Here is an 18,312-nt window from a genome sequence, read left to right as displayed (position 1 = left end):
GAATATTCTTGTAAGCTTTACATCTCTGCTCATCCCGGAACCCATCACGTTTATTTCCAAGCAATGTTCTTTTTATCCACTTTTTCTTTTCATTTAATTTAAATGAAAAAGCAGCTCTAGGCAGGTTCATTATTTAAACTGCCGTCTCCACACTCTCTTTTGGCAATTGAGACATCCACATATGTAAAACTGCAGTTAGGTAAAAAGATGAATACATTACGTGCAAAAATCCAGGGGCCCAGCCATCAGGCAGGAACTACTTAAAGTTCATTGTCTTTGTATCCTTTACAAGTTTTCCTTTGCTAGCTTTGAGTGAGATGCTAACTTTATGTTTGACGCATGTTTTTATTGTCATTCTTTAGAAAAAAAATAGAACGTAAATGAGAAATTTGAAGATTAAATTTATAGATTAAAATGTATTTACCACTCTTTTACAGCTTGATGCACAATATAAAAAATAATACTTTTTCTTTCTATTTATTCTAATTATGCATGAACCATCCAACCAAATCCCCAGATAGAGGCAAACACAAAAAAAGAGTCCATGCCTTACAAAAAAAAATCATTCTCTGCTACTGCTCTTACCTAATGCCCGACTTTCAAGAAATTATACGAGTTCATATTATTTAATGTCATCTATGATCCAACCTTCTAAGAAATTGACCTCATTAAGCACGTCCTCCCAGTTCCCATCAGTTCAATTATACCGAATTACCAGTATATTTTGTGCATGCACACATACTTTTTTTTTGAAGAGTGATATAAAAAACAGAGGCCCTAGAAACAAAAGAAGGAAGGATTATCTGAAAACACTTGGCTGCATCTCACACAGTGAGCCCCACATGAGACATGTACTCTTCGTGGATATTAGCATGTTAGCAACATCTTATTGGGGAAAGAAAATCAATGTTAAAGCAAGCCTGCTTTGCACGTTCTCGCTTTCAAACCAATCCCTGCAGATACGGTACCTTCCGGAGGGGTTTGAGCTTGGTCTCCATTATGAAGTCATACTTGCAGAGCTCACAGCAGCGCGTGTCTGAGCTTTTGATCCACTGGTGGAGACAGGACTGGTGGACGAAGCGCAGGGTTCCTGTGCAGCGACAGGGCGTGATGAGGGGGCTCTCTTCATCCCCTTCGCAGTGACAGATCCTGGGGAAGGACACAGCAGCCGGGATGAGATCTCCCAGAGAATATTTCCTCCCTCACTTATCCCAGGCTGTGTTAGGAACTGCACCCTAAGATTGGGAACGCATGAACTTTTCACTTTAACTTGATGCTAAAAATGAATCTATGACCAATACTACTTTTGTTTCATTTCCATAATCATTGCTGGACTCATACGTCATGTTATAAGGCATTAGACATTGGTACATTCCTATATTTAAGCCAATTTAAGCAGCATGACGATCGGACTCTGTCCTAGCTTAATCTAGTTAATAGGTCAGTGTCTATTGGCATAAGCTTGCTCTCATATATAAAAATTATGCCTTTTTATATATACACATATTCTAAGGAACGTTGTAATCTGATAACTTCATTCTTTTATTTTGATAGTTTTATAGGGGCCATGGTATATAATTTAGTACATATTGGTATCCTATCAATTCTGAAAAATTTAACATGTCACCAAAGAATAAAGTGAATACAAAAAGTCTCAGCTTGGAAATAATTACAAAGATTTTCCTAGGAAAATGCACACATATGTGGTCACAACAGATGGCTTGAACTGCCAAGGATCATCATTGCTTAAAAGTCACAAAAGTCATTGGTTATATAATCAAGTACAGTAAATCCTATTGTTTTAACATGTTAATTAGTACATCTTCCACGGAATTCAGAGTTCAGCTAGTTTACTGAATTACTATGAATTCTAGAGTCATAGAGTTACCGTCTATGAAATGTTCCTTATTCTCATCTTCAAATTAAAAAAAAAAAATACTTTGTTTTCCTCATTGGATGAGATAAGCTTTTACTTCAAGATTGTGAATTCAAATCCCAGCACTTCAATAATTCTTATGATTTAACCAACTATTAAAGTTGATAATAAATTTGATTAGAAATATTGCTTGACATCTGTTAGAAATAGGAATGAAACATTAAGAAAAATATCTGCATAGTTACGTTTTTGAGCTAAGTCACCGTGGCAGGCTCGAAGAATGTTTAAATTGCTGCTACTGCTCTTTTCTTTTAGGTATATATGCTCTATTTTCCAGAACCATGAGTTTTAAAGGGTGAAAAATTTTAAATGCTTTTATCTATTTCAGCTGTCTCCCCAGGGGAAATGAAATGGCTGCTCAGATTGTTACTGCAGCAAGATACAGGAACTGAAACCCAACCCTCCTCTAACCTCAAAATAAAGAAGTATGACACAGTGCGCTAGGTATTTTGAATCTCTTTTTCTTAAGTAAAAATAAAGTAAGCAAAGAAGAACACTGACTTCTAAAGTCCTTGGGGTGGGAGTGATGGTAAGTTCAAAATCACAGTCTTCCCCTAGTCTGAGTTAGGAAGTAGCAGTGTTGGATGTAGCAGCATATATAAAAGGCGGACATGGTGAGGACAAACTAAAAATTATCAGAGAGTCTATATTTTTTAATATAAAAGCCCCAAGTATCTTCTTTTTCTAACGGTGTAGGTCCTAGGAATCAGGGTTTAGTATATTTTGTATCCAAGTGTTGAAAATAGTGTTGGTTACATCATAGGTGATCAGCACATGATAGTTGAATAAAGAATAATTCAGTTGCAAACTATGACTTATTATAAAAGCAACCAGTGAAAACAAATTTGGGTTTCCATAGCTCTTCATTTTGTTGTAATACTTATTCTTGGAGCCACTGAAACTTAATGAATTATATAGTACATAGCACGGGAGGTTGGTATTTCTTAAAGCCTTGAAACTGTTATCTCCCTGCCTCCCCACACACAGATACGCTCTTAGATCAGGGGTCAGCAAACTATGGCCTAATTCTTCCTGCTGTCTGTTCTTGTAAATAAAGTTTTATTGGCACACACCCACACACATTTGTTTATGTACTGCTTACAGCTATGTTTGCACTATAACTGCAGAATTCAGAGTTGCTGTAGAGACCATATGTCTGCCAAGACTAACGTATTTACTCTCTGGCCTTTTTACAGAGAACATTTGCTTATCCCTGCCACAAACATAGTGATTCTGAGTTAAAGACAATGCATGGATATTATCAAAAATAATAAAAGCAAAGTTTAGAAAAAAAAAAATCACCCCAACCTTTGCAAGGAATAAAAGTTGAAGTAAAGGTGACAGAGAGAAGCACACAATAAAAATGAAAGTGTATCCTGGCCTGGCATTGTAGCCCACTTATCCATGTACAGTCTGCAGAGACAGGGGGCACTATTTCTTATTTGAAAAATAAAAACTTGCAGTTAATGCCATCTGATAATTCATCACTAAAGAAATGGTCGCGTCAAATGCCTGCACAGCTGCCAAGATGATCTGAGGGTCCAATTTTTTACCGACAGGAAAAAAGTAATTTATTCATAGTAAGCAGATTTAAGCAGACCTTGCTGATTACTGAGTTCACACTGACCTGAGCAGTTTAATGATTGTGGTCTGACTTCCTATGTCTTATAGATTCCTTTTTAAAAATTTCTGCTGAAACTGTTACTGAAGCACCATCAGCAACATCATTTCTTTTTTCATAAAATTAAGATGATTCCCCATAGGAAAAAATATCAAAAGCTTAGTTCATTTTCATTCCCATTTCACAAGATTTATTTTTACATTATTTTAGCATTTTGAACTTTTTCTAAAATTTCCAACCAATGTTGGACCCCAGTGTCTTTTTCAAACCATGTTAAGGTTGTTCTAAATGAATTTAAGAGCCAAATATAAACTTCAAATAACTACTTAAAAATAAAAATAAAAAATAATAATGTGAGAGTGCCATGACAGAAATAATTAAACAATTCTTAAATTGATATACTTCACACAAACCACAATTGCTAAATTAAATTATAAATGAAAACACAGTAATGAAAATATTAACTGCTTTTTCCAACAATGTGCAGACAAAATGATTTTAATAATGAGATAAAATTTCATTGTAAAATATTCATAATTTTGATGCATTTTTACCTTGTGGGAAGTTACAGCTTGTTATTTGAGTGATTCTGTAAAACCATTGGTGATCTGCACTAGAGTCAGTTTTATTGGCAGTTTAGTACGTGAACTGGCTGCTTACATCGTCATCAGTATATGTTGAGACTTTCATCATTTATAACTTGAATAAACGTGTGCTTCCATATAATTTCCAGCTTTCTTTGAAAAGCAGATCACAAAATGCTGTTTTGCAATTAAATTTTGGAAACGTGTGTGTGTGTGTGTGTGTGTGTGTGTATACTTAAATTTCCTTCCTTAATGTTTGAGTTTTTAGAAAAGCAGGCTTTTTTCTTTTTTTTCTTTTTTTTCCTCATGTATCTTAAAATGACCTCCACTGCTCCCCATCCTTCCCTTGCCAAAGCTGCTTGGCTCTGGTAGAATAATAATGTTTTTCTGCATACTTAAAAATATATATATATATCACTAAAAAATATTCACAAAGGCCACAGTGATTATGCAACTTTAGGATTTTTTTTCATTCATTCATTTGTCATTTCATTCATTCACACTCTCTTGGTTCTTGCTATATGCAAAGAAAATCTGATAGGGTAAATTGAAAGGGAGAGAAAAGAGCCTGAAGGCAGATGCCTCATTTGGGCCTCTGTTACAGTCATCCAGGTGTTAAGAATATGGAACACTGTGGTGACATTGGGGTGGAGAGATTTTTGAGGACCTTTCTTGGTTCCATGACTAGCGGTGGCAGCCAAGCACATTTACTAATATGCAAATCCTAAAGGCAGTCATCCCTGTAATCTTCAGACAGCATCTCAGATCTGTCAATTCTTTCTTCCCGTATTTCATGCCATTTTTTCCCCTTTCTTTTTTGGTAAATCTTTCTAATATATCCCCTCACTTGCGTACCTACATGCTTTTCTCTCCAAATAAATAATCTTTAAACACAGCAATTATGGGTACTGTTATATTTGTAATTGTTTAATTTGGATGTTAATCTTTACTCAAAACTAATCATCCTACTTCAGAGTTTGGCACTCATTCTTAGAATCCATTTTCCTAGGCTAAGAATGATTAGAATACATGTTGGAAACAAGCCATAGTGAGAAATTAATGCTCAAGTAAATGAGTGAGGAGATATAATCGCTCTCTGACTGAGAAATATAGCAGATATAAAACTGAAAGCAACAAACAAACAAGCAAAAACTCAGACAGTTTAGTGGTTACCAGAGGTTAAGGGGGGAGGGAGGTAGAAGAGGGTAAAAGGGGTCAAATATATGGTGACAGAAGGAGAACTGACTCTGGGTGTTGATAACCCAATACAATATATAGACGATGTATTATAGAAATGCACACTTGAAACCTATGTAATTTTACTAATCAATGTCACGCCCAATACATTTAATAAAAGCAAGCAAAATTTAAAAAAAGAGAAATATAGCAGAGCAATATAGAGAAAGGAGAGCAGACTAGAGAACATTTTATTTTTCATTTTTATTCCATTTTATTTTAACAGGGAAAACCTGTACTTGTTCATAAAGCAGTAAGTGAAGGTATCAAAGAAAGGTAGACATTTAAAAGTCAGGCAAGAGAATGCCACATTGTTAAATGAAGGTTCTTGAGAGATTAAGAAAGTAAGAGGAAAGAAAGTCTGGTAGAGGAATATCTCTGGGAGAGTGGAAGAATACACAAGAGGGAAATAGACATGTTTTCCTGGGAGCAAGAGGTAGAGGAAAAAATGATATAGGTGAAGAGAATTGCAGTAGCTGGGTCTGGGAGGTCTTATTATCTTCCGTGATACATGAGACTACTTATATGTTATACAGAAGGCAGAAAGGTATAAGGTTAAGGTCTTATTAAGGCTGTAAATAATTAGAAAAAGCCACTTGGAGAAAGTGACAGAAAATTAACTAAGCATGACTATCAGAACTGTGGAGCAGTCAAGGGGTCCCTGATGAGATTAGACAGCACAAATTTATAGCAGACACTGTTAACACTGCTTTGTGGCTTGGCAGTGTTCAGTAGTCAGAGAGCAATCCTACAGTTAGTAGCACAATCCAACATCTTGAGATCACTAGGTCAGAAATGGGACAGACAAAGGAGTGAAGGATTCTGGTGCATCAGAGAATAAATACAGTGTGAGGAGTTGATCAAAGGGTCTAGACCAACACGGCAGGAAGGCAAGTGAAACTATCTTGTGGTTAATGTGTTGTGAGACAAGAATGGGTTTGAAAGACTGGAAGTCACAGTGATGGTGAAGAACTGATGTTGAAAGTAGCAGGAAATGGGAGAAAAATTGTCTATAATTAGAGTGTTTACGTGTATGTCCCTCGTGGATGACTTCACGTCCCTTTTCTCATAGTTTTTCCATTGTCATAGAAAAAACAATCTGGACTTGTTTGGTGCTTGAAATTCACAAGGAAATCAAATCCTGACTCACACCCTTGCTTTCTCTTCCAGTAAACTACAGAAGTTCTCAGTTGACTCATGTGTAAAATGAGGTTAAAATAGCTCTTAGGGTGTTGTGAGGGTTAAACAAGATACAACAGTGCAGAACCTGGCACACAGTAGGCAATCAAACACTTGTCAATTTTATTATGGCTCATTTGTTAATTTTATCCTGGGATCATGGGGTTACTACTACTGCTATTTCTATTACTAATTTGGTTTATCTGTGGCATTACTTTCAGTTCTTTGTAACTAATAGTCGTTAACAGCTAGTTTGTTAAGTTGATTAGAGCAAATGCTTGTTTATGCCAAGGTTATGAATTCTGACTCCTTACAGGTGAGTTAATAGTTACTGACACATTTGAATCAAAAGGTCAGTCAAGTCAAAGACATATCTCAAACAAAACTAGGGAGTACATTTAGATCTGTGTAAAGTAAAATTGGGATTGAATTTAGCTTTACTTTTTAATATGTTGGATGGCCTTAGACAAGTTTTCAGACAGTTGGTTTTTTCATCTGTAAAATCTTACAAGGTTATTCTGAGGCTCAAATACAGTAAGATATATGGGAAAATATAGTAAAGTATAAATATTATCCCACGTTAAGGTACTATTGCCAATATCTAAATAAGAAATAAAATCAACAAAAATTGCTGCTAGGTAGTAAATGCAATGCATTGCATGCTTTTTATAAAAGCAACTCAATTGTCTATGCCTGCATTCCAATTTACAGACTCATTTTTCATCTTAAAGGACTCTGATGTAACAAAGGGAGATATTTTTTCCATCTGCCTTTGTACTTAGATTACTTTACTGCCATGCTGCCAACACCCTCCTTACAGTCAAGCCTAAGGACCTCTTCTAGTTCATCTTTTCTGTCTTTTTCCATTGTTGACTAACCCCTCCTTCTTGAAAAATCTCTTTTTGGTTTCTGTGATATTGCTCTTATATCACTACCCTTAAAGTTGGGAAAAGTGGAATCAGAAGGGTATGTAAAATCCCAGCAATCCCTTATCTGCGTATCTACCCCCAAAATCTGTAAACATTTATCTGTAAAGATATATGTACCCCTATGATCATTGCAGCATTATTCGTGATGGCTAAGACACGGAAACAACCAAAGCATCCTTCAATATACTTTGGATAAAGAAGATATGGTACATATATACAATGGAACACTACTCAGCCATAGGAAAAGATGAAATGGCCATTTGTGACAAGATGGCTGGATCTTGAGATTACCAGGCTAAGCAAAAATAAGCCAGAGAGAAAAAAATCGAGAAATATATGACTTCACTCATATATGGGATATAAAACTGAAAGCAATACAAGACAAAGAAAGAAACAAACAAACACTCACAGACACAGACAACAGTTTAGTGGTTACCAGAGAATAAGAGGGGAAAAGGGTGGTAAAAGAGAAAAAAGGGGGTCAAATATATGGTGATAGAAGGAGAACTAACTCTGGGTGATGAGCACACAATGTGATATATAGATGATGTCTGATAGAACTGTACACTTGAAACCTGTATAATTTTACTAACTAATGTCACTTCAATAAATTTAATAAAAAAATAGAGACCTCCCCCAAAGGAAGTGTATATAAAATGATTGTGGGGGTCATAATAATGATAACCTATGAAGGACAGACTAAAAATGTTAGGATTCTGGAGCCTGGGAAGGTAACAAATGATAGGGGAGATATGATAGGTGAGACTATGATATGATATAATATGATATGATATATGATATGATATGATATGACGATATACGATATATGATATGAGAGATATTATCGTGAGAGATGACAGGGGAATGATATAGAATTCAACATCTGTAAACTCATGGCGAAGACTTTTCTACCATAATTAAAAATTGTGGGCCAAAGGGATGACCTTCTAAATCAGGGGTGTCAAAACTGCGGCCTGCGGGCCAACTGCGGTCCGCAATCCATTGTTAATTGGCCCACAGCAAATTCCAAAACTATATTTAGTTTACTTAAATAAACCAAGTGAGGCAATCCGTACTTCACCTCGAGTGAGTGGCCCGGCTGTTTGTGTATTTTACCGCATATGGCCCTTGGTAAAAAATGTTGAAAAAAGTTTGGACACTCCTGTTCTAAAGTATGAGTGTAGTCATTTTCGGACAAATCAAAAGAAATACTAAGTCCCACATTTAACATGTTGGAGGAAATAAAGGCAGGGAAATTACATGACAGTTTTCTTTAGATCTGGGAAAGGCTATTGTGTGAAAGGGCAACTGGTCTTGCTCTGTCTTACAACTGGATCCAATGAGTAAAAGTTAAAGGAATAAACAGCTTTCCAAAGATGTTATAAGCTGCCCCAGGAAATTTTTCATCATTGAAAGTACTCAAGCATGGGTAAGGTTGGTTATATGGCGAGAATAGTGTAAAAAGAAATCAAGCAAGGGTAATTAGACGACATGACCTCCCATTTAGTTTCCAATGTTGCAATTGTGTTATTCTTCCTTTCCTGCAGACTGACTTCTACACCACCGCCGCCTCCCATTTCTTTATCAGCATTTCCCCTCTGCTTATCCTGGGAGGTGTGACCCTTTGATTTTTCCTCTCTACACTGACTACCCTTTTGGAGGAAGCGATGTAGGCCCACAACTTAAAGCACTGCTCCTGGACTTGCTATTGCAAAACATCTATCTCCAAAACCAACCTCTGCTTCTCAATAGCAAGAAACTTTAGCCAGTCCTCTGACTCCAATAATGGGGTATCCCCAAAGGAAGGCTTACTGTTCCCTACATCTCATCATCTCCAAAATGGCTTTTCTTTCCCAAGACACCATTTCATAAATAACCCATACTCTTGGCTTGCTTTTATCTTTGAAACTTCCGTGTACTTCAGACTCTATATTCAAATTGTTATCAATATGGCAATATTTTTCTCCCTCAGTGTTTTTCATATCTTCCTCCTTTTCGTCTTTACAGTCTTCTCTCTACTAGTTTTGAGTTGTCAACAGGTACACGAACTATCGTTAAGGCTTTGTTCCTTCCAAATCATTCTTAAAACATACAGTTAATCAGATCCTCTTAACATACTGCCACTCTTCAAGAACTCTGACACCAAAAAAATAAAATCCAAATGACTTCACCTGGTTTTCATATGACCTTTAATAATTTGGATTTATCGTGACTATCCTGTTGTATTTCCCACTAATCCCCAACATCCAGGTATAGTAACATGGTTCAGAATTTACCAGATGTTAAACTATGGGTTTTGCCACAAGTAAATTACCATTGTGCCAAGATCTTGATTCCTTTCAGCATAGAGGGCAGTTTAAAGGTCCTGGGTGTGTTGTTCATTCACCCTATTTAACTCACAACTGGTATCATGTTCTGCGTGTCATGATGTGAAAAAACTTGGGAAACACTCGTGTGGTTGTTAAAAGTATAGTCAGCATTAGAATAACAGTTTTGCCTGTCTATGTCTATTAAATTACTTAAATCTTTTATTTTCAAGTTCTTCACCAATAAAATAGGAAAATAGCAGTGTCTACTTCATAGGACTGTTTATAAGGATTAAGTTAATTGTCAATAAAGATTAAATAGTATTTTTTTTCAATTAACGATAGGATAGTTATTTCCTCAGCCTATTGCATTCCGGAAATGTCTCCTTCTGAGCATTTCCTCAAATATGATCTCATACTTATGATATCCCCCTCTCTTGATAATACCACATCTAAATTTAAGCTATCCTAAGACTCACACCATAAATGAAACAGCTTCTAGATCTTCTTTCCCTACAATCCTCCTTCAATTTCTTGAGGTTTTATTGCTCTTAAATCCCAATCCATGCAAATCTGCTCTTTGTTGTTGCTAATTGTTTCATCTACCTAAATTCTGCTATTATGAGCTGAATAAATTCCTGTTTATTAATTTTGGGGGGCAGAACTTTTGTATGGAAAGAATAGCACGATATTAAGAGTAATTTATATGTTGAGAGTGTTAAAAAGTCAGGGTAAATATGATTAATTACTAGACCATAAGTGGACTGGGAAAGGTATAGTTTAAGCTGTTATTTAACCATGTACAGAGATAGACCAAAAGAGATAATCTTAGTGAGATAATTTAGCAATTCTCAGAAGTTGTTACCAACTATCAGTGTTTTGTTTATGTTTCAGGAAAATTCTCACTTACAATGAAATCCTCATTTATAATGAAAGCGAGAAATGTATGATCCTTACACATACCATGAACTCTTTAATTTGCATTTGAGGAACTAAACTGAGGTGTACCAATTTTATAACTTATCTGAGCATCAGAGGAAGTCAAGCAAACTGATCTGTTGTAGAAAGGAGAAGTAACTCTTCTTTAATAGCAGAGAAGAAAATGGACAGTATTTAATAATAGTATTCTTCCTAACAGCTGTTTCCAGCAACTCCTATGATATGGAATCTGCATAAATTTTTGGAATTGAAAGGTAAAAGGCTTATATATCAGATTTCTAAGATTTCCTTTATGGGGATAAAGACAAGCATTGTAAGTTACCATTTGGCTTGAGACTAAAAGTATCTTGAAAGTGCTAATTAAAAATACAATTAAAATATAAGAACAAAAATAGTTTACAGACAGCTGATACAATTTTTGTAATCAAAAGACTGGTTATTCTGAATCTACAATCTTCTTAACATCTACAGATGAGTGACAGCTTTTCACACCCAAGTGATTTTTTAAAAATGTTTTGTTTCCCAAAGGAATATTTGCAACACACAAAAAACTGGTACATAGCATGACTTCCTGAATTTAATTTCATGCCCTAATTTGTCACCACTGACTTGGTCAAAACCTCAGACCATCTGCACAGAGCTAGAGGGAATGAATGATCAACAAAAACAGTGACATAGCAGTGTTCCTGTCTCCTAACTTGATCTTTTTGCTGATCCAAAGTCACAACTAATCAGCTGCATTTTTCTTCCCACTAGATATCACACTGATGGAAAACAGTGAAGAAGAAAATGATCACGTTGCTGTACCAATAATAAAAGCAGAGGAGGCTAAGTCTTGTTTGAATTCAAAGGTATTTTGGTTGTTTGAGCTGCTATGGAGTGGGAAGATTCTCTTTGAAATGCTCTTCTTGCCGCTCACATCAACCTTTGGTTTTGTTTCAATCCTGTTGATATCAGGAGTTTAAATCCTGACCGAGATCAAAGATTCTCAGATGGATGCCTCTGTTATTGTCTAGCCTAGTGATTGTCTCAGAGTCCTTGCTGAGGACTTTCTGAAGTCTCCATGGGTTCATGGAGTACAGTAGATTTCTTTCTCGTGTGTTGGTATGTGTCACCCCAAAAGTCCCAGCCCCAACTGCGGGATAGATCTACCTCATTAGTCCTAGAATCAGCTCCAGCTGTCCAAAACCTCCCTGTCAGGAGAGATCAAAAGACAGAATGTGATATAAAGAAATAATCCCTCCCCTGTTAACCATCACTTTGCTGTTGGTGAGCTCATACTATCCATTCTCTGTTGGTGAGCTCAGAACACAATCTAATCCTGGGGAAAGGAATTGATTTTCCCCAATGGTATTTACCTTTTAGATCCTACTTTATAATTTTGGTGACACATAGATGGGTAAATAGATAAGAAGCATTGAATGAATATACCTATGCAATGATTTTCTCTACATTCTGACATATTGCAAACATTCACTTTATATGTCAGCTTTGAGATCGTTTTTGGGTTTGTTTGTAAGATTGACAAAATTAAACTAGAGATATTTCTAAGCAGGTATTCTTAAAGTTATTAGGTTCACTTTTTATTAGCTTCATACATTGAGGTGAAAATGAAAAACAAAAGGACAGATAATACACACTAATTTGCTTTCTGTGCAGATATAACCAAAGACATATATTTAGTCAGATGCAGAGTAGGGCGTTGGTACATACATAATAACAGACCTATCAGAAAAATTATTATTATAACTTTTTAGTCTTTTTCTTTTCTGCGTGTGGCAGAAATTCTTAATGGAAATATACTTTGTGATAGCTCTTTCTTTGTGATTGCTAAGTGTTTGAATCCTCATTCTCAAACATGACTTCCTTCTGTTTTTGTCCATTCATTATTCTTATCTGGCTGAGCATTACATCAAAGAAGTCTCAAGTTGCCATGGATAATTGACAAAGTAATTTATTTACAGATAACCAAGAATGCATTGCATGAATCAGAAACACGCTTCTCCCTATGAAATCTTCCACACAGACAAGTAAGTGTCTTGGTGAAATATTGATGTTTTATAGAAGTTCCAGCCACTTTGAGTGAAGAATGGTCAGTCTTTACTCATTAATTTGTTCATTTATTTACTTAGTCATTCTCTCAAGAAATAATTTGTTGCACATGTATACAAGGTGTTGTGATAAATACAAAGATGAATAAGTCTCAGTCTTTGCCCTACAAGGAACTTTTACTTTCACAGGAACTTATACTTTCACAGTTCATACATTGGACAACTGCACAACTAGCCAGACTCCAAGTTGCAATGTGATGTGTGCCATATTAAATGCTATTATATACGAGGGATGGAAAGATAAGGTGCTGATTGGAGGTAGGGGTGGCGGTTAAGTATAATGAAAGATGTAGTACGTGAACTGGAATTGGTGCCTGGGTAGAATTTTAGCAGATAAGATGGAAGTTGGTAGAATACACCATAGAAGATATTTCTCAGTGAATGCTTAGAAGTAGAATTGACCAGGGTTTGAAAGGCCACGTTTGAAAGGTACACGAGAGTTTCGCTAGAATTGTAGTGGGATGACATGCTGAAAATAAAGTAAGATTTTGGAGAGCCTAAAATACATATCATTCATCCAGTGCCGATATCTACTCAAGCAAGTGTGTGTGCAGGCACAGACACATGCACACACCTAAAACGCTTTAACTGTATTCAGTTGGAGTGGGAACTCACTAAAGAATTTGAGTAAGAAGGTAAGATAATTAGAAAGCTTAATCTGGCTGTGTTACCTCAGAGATTAGAAAGAAAAAGAAGAGAATATTATAATAGTCAAAGTCCATAGCAATAAAAACAAGACTAGTGTAATTGTTGCGAGAATGGTAAAAAAGAACAAGACGTGCTGTTCTCATGTTGGGGAAAGGAGAAGGGGAGGAGCTGTGGGAGAATGGGAGTGTACAGACTAAACTTACTTTAGGGTTTTACTTACAGCTTCTCAGGACAGCTCTTCAAGACTAATCTAGTTACAGAGCCTCTGAGCATTTGTCACCACAGGTGCCACTTGGAAAACATAATGTTCATAATTTAATTTTTAACTTAGTTACACTGTATGGAGACAGTCATTTTGAAAAGTAAGGAAGTAGTTTCATACTTTCTCATAGATGCTATTACCTTGAATTTGAGCTATTTCAATGATTAATCATATTGGAAAGATATTTTTCCAAATAGCAGTACGATGACCAATATCAATAATTTCAAGAAATAATTACATTTGAAATATACTTTTCCAACTAGTAGTAGAATGACAAATACATAATTCATGATGTGTTTTTTTACTTCCTCTTTCTAATCCACATTTTCTTAGTGTGTGTATTCTATCTAGAATGATTCTTATACTATTTGTTTATCCCAATTATTTGTTTTTTGATCATGGGACAGAAGTACAATTTTGTGGAAACAATTTAAAATGCCTAGTGAAAATAAAAACATAAAACTTTTATTTTATTCAGAATCTTGATGGGACAGAATTTTCATTTAGGAAAAAACACTAAGATTTTTTTTTTTTTCCTGACAGTTTTCATTCTTCAACAGCTATATGTATGTTCATTATATCTTGTCATTCGGAGACATAACTGAAAACATAGTATAATTCTATTAAAAATTACATACACAGAAAAGACTAGAAGGAAACATCAAAATCTAAATAGTGATTATCTATCCAGGTAATTAAGTTTAACTTAAAATAGGAATTTTCCCTATTTTTAATTTTCTTTACAATAACCATGACTATTATAATAAGTTCTAACATAAATATTAAAATAAACTAAAAATATAGAGATTTAAGAATATTTTTCCCAATTCTACTTTCTTTTCTCTCATTCTCTAATAAGTTAACAAATTTGTCAATATTAGATAGATTATATATTTGAGCAATTTGGAAAAGTTCCTAGTCTTATTGTCAGTCAATGTGAATGGCTTTCCTGTTCCCTTCTTGATTAGATTCAATAGTGGTCCTTGTCATATTTTGTTTACACAGTAACCAACTGAGTTCCATTTCCTGTCATTTGTATTTTAATAGAAATAAAAAATGTACAGGTCTTAAACTTATCAGTGAATCTCCAATTTATACCCAAAATATTTATTCACTGGAAAGACAGAAAAGTATAAAAAATACTTTGTCCCTACCTCCACTCCACACACGTACACCAATGCCAGGAATAACTTGTAGTATCTGAATTTAAGTGTATAAAACTTGATATTTCATGTCTGCTATGGCCTACATTTATGATCTACACAAGTATGTGTAGGCATTCCATGTAGGTATATGAGATTCTGCTTCAGTTTCCTAGGAGACAAAACCCATTTACCCAGTTGCAAGGGGTCTCTTCAATTGCGTCATTAGCATTTAAACTACCTGGATCTGAGGGTGCGTCTGAACTTTCTCAATTCTCATCCTCTATTGAATCTTTCTCAATGCCTAGCCTTCATTTGTCTCTGTATTTTCATCACCTTTTGCTCTTTCTCGTTCTTGGACAGAATTTTTCGCTATGAAATAATCTAAATGATAAATTGGTTTCATTTTTCCTCCACACCCAATATGAATAAATTTAAATGATTGTGTATGCCCGGTGCAATTATTATGTATATGTCTTCCCTGTCACCTTTGCCTTTCTGTTATGTCTCTGAAGAAGCTGTCTTATTTGAAAATAGAAACAATAAAAAATTTTAAAATGTAAAACTTTTAAAATGTAAAAAATTTTAAAGTGTAAAACTTCACTGAAAGGTAAAGTAGAACTATTTTTGTCATGCACAAACTACAAAAGTGAAAAATGCAAGTGCAAAACATGCAAGTACAAAAGTGAAAACCTCAAGTATACTACACTGTTGCACTAAACATGCAAGATAAATAAAATTAGCAGATCACGTTTGGAGCATGTGTGTAAATGTATATATAATACACACACGTATGTGTGTGTGTTATGTGCCGTTGAGTCAGCTCCAACTCCTGGCAACCCTATGACAGAGTGATGTCCGCAATGGCCTGTCCTCAACAGTCCTGATCAGCTCCTGAAGACTCAGGCCTTTGAGTCTTTTATGGAGTCAGTCCATCTCATATTTGGTTTCCCTCTTTTCCTGTTGCCTTCTATTTTTTCCATTTCATATATATATAGTCATTCCTTAGTATCTGTGGGGATTGGTTCCAGGACTCCCGCATGGATACCAACCTCCAGAATGCTGAAATCTCTTATACAAAACAGTGTAGTATAGTATTTGCATGTAAACCACACACATCCTCTCATATAATTTAAATCATCTCTAGAGTACTTGTAATATCTAACACAATGTACATAGTTGTTATACGGTATTGTTTAAGGAATGATCACAAGGAAAAAAGTCTGTACATCTTCAGTACACATGCAACCATAGGAGGTCTAACTACATAGTACAAGAGAGAAACAATTAACATTTTTTCCCAAATATTTTCAATTCACAGTTGGTTGAATCTGCAGATGTGGAATGCGTGCATATGGAGGGCCAACTAATATATATATATATATATATGTACACACACACACATATACACATATGTATATATGTACATATAGTACATACATATGTACACACACACATATACACATATAGTATGCCAAATCATTTTTAAAATAGACAATCATCAAATACAAACATATATCATCTCCTTTATTTGCTTTGTGTTTTGCTGTTCCCTCACGCACAGACTTATATCAGGTCTTTTCCCTTAATACTCTAAAGCACCCTAGCTTTAGCCCATTGCAGCGTGAACACACTCTGTTACAATTGTCTGTTTTCTTATTTGTAGTCTCTACTTTAGTCTCTAATATTAGTGGTTCTCAAACTTTAGCATGCATCAGACTCACAGAGGGGGGCAGTTACAGACTGGGTCTCACTCTGAGAGTTTCTGAATCAATAAGTCTAGGTCTGGATTCAATAATTTGCGTGTTTATCAAGTTCCTAGGTGATTGTGATGCCACTGGTACAGGCATTACACTTTGAGAGCCAGGGATTTAGGGTTATTTGTTGTTGTTTTCCCCATAGTGTCATTTGAAAGTAAATTACAGCTAGATAAAAAATTTGAGGTTTAACCCCAGATGAAAGTTGTTAAAAGAATTGTATATTCTATGTCCACCAGGAAAGTTGCCAAGTTTGAGAATCACCGTCCTAAATGATTTCAGGAGCTGAAAAGAAATACTGTGCACCAGTTGCTCAACCCCAGGCTCCATTCTAGTGTGTCCAGATTATAGAAGTGCTATGAAGTGGACACCTGCTTCAAGTATGCTTCTTGCAATATATGTATCATCCGGGCTTCAACCAGTGGACCTGACACTGGGATAAAAATCAGTGATTCTCAGCCTTGGCTGCTCATTAAAATCATCTGGGACACTTTAAACAGATATATCAATGCAGGGGTCCAGACAGCAACTTTTTTTCTGTTTTTAACTTCTCAAGTGAGTCTAACATGCAGCCAGATTGAGAACCACTGGGTGAAGTGATCTCTCTGATCCTTTCTAGTTCTAATTTTGAGGCTTTGGAATATTGATCAGAGCCAGTACTCCTCTGATGCATGGGATATTTTGACAGTGTACATGACTTCTACTTCATTCTAGTTATTATTTTTTGATTTCTTTATTATTCTTTTTTTTTTCTTTCTAATGTTACTGTCTTATAGTGTGGCAAAACATTTTAATTAGGTTGTGAGCTAGCTTAGGGCAAGGGGTTATGAGCTAACTTAGATCAAAGAGTCTGTAAAATAAAGATGTCAGAATTTATTAAGGTGAGGCTCAGAAGGGACAAATAAGAACAAAGTGGTCCAAGTGAGGCAGAAAACAGAGAGGGTTTCATTATCACTTGTCATATAATCATGAAGGAAAGAAGAAAGTTTTCAGTATAATGTTGAAAGTAAAATCCATCTGCAAGAGGTTTCCCAAACACAGGAACTCCTGGACTATGGCATTTTCAGTTCTGCATAAACCTGGAAGGGAACGGAGGAGAACTAATAGACCCCTGTAGTCCTTGCATCTGACCGAGGTGGGGGGTGGATGAGAACATTGTGTTAAGTTTAAGACTGCCTGAGTGCTATGAACAAAAGCAACTCACTGAGGCTGTTCCAGGGGCATTTTAATTTCTGAACCAAATTAGACACTATTTAAATTTAAATTTACCTATAACTGAGGACGATTGCAGACAATTTGTATAACTACTGTGCAACGATTATAAAGAAGATGAGAACATAAATGGTAATTAGAAATGGAGGAAACGTTCAAGCTATAAATAAATTGTCAGATATAAAACATGATTTAGTAGCAACCAGCACTGTAGCTAATACATTCATCACTTTAAATACACAGTGTTCATTTTCTGTTTGCATAAATATATAGGAGACCTGAATTTAGTATATGCATAATGGTTTTAAAATGAATTTCTGTGAGAGAAGAGAGAGGGTATTTTGCTTCTTTCCTTTTCCTTTTGAGACATAGAAGAAATTCCATATTACCAAATAGAAGTTCATTAAAGGAAGCACATAGTTCAAAATAACTGCAATCCTGAACCCATGT

General features: G+C 35.5%; 1 protein-coding gene across 2 annotated transcripts in view; it reads right to left on the bottom strand.

Moving 5' to 3' along the window:
• Positions 1 to 18,312, bottom strand: part of MARCHF1 (membrane associated ring-CH-type finger 1) — a 656,198-nt gene that overhangs the window by 43,119 nt on the left and 594,767 nt on the right. For both annotated transcript variants that reach the window (XM_081077612.1, XM_081077613.1), the window contains one exon: positions 969 to 1,149. In XM_081077612.1, the coding sequence (XP_080933738.1) occupies positions 969 to 1,149 (181 nt within the window). The remainder of the gene's footprint in view (positions 1 to 968; positions 1,150 to 18,312) is intronic.

This window comes from Rhinolophus hipposideros (assembly GCF_964194185.1).
Source record: "Rhinolophus hipposideros genome assembly, chromosome: 16".
Classification (NCBI taxonomy): domain Eukaryota; kingdom Metazoa; phylum Chordata; class Mammalia; order Chiroptera; family Rhinolophidae; genus Rhinolophus; species Rhinolophus hipposideros.
The sequence above is the reverse complement of the archived record's forward strand: the minus strand, read 5'-3'. Positions and strand labels throughout refer to the sequence as shown.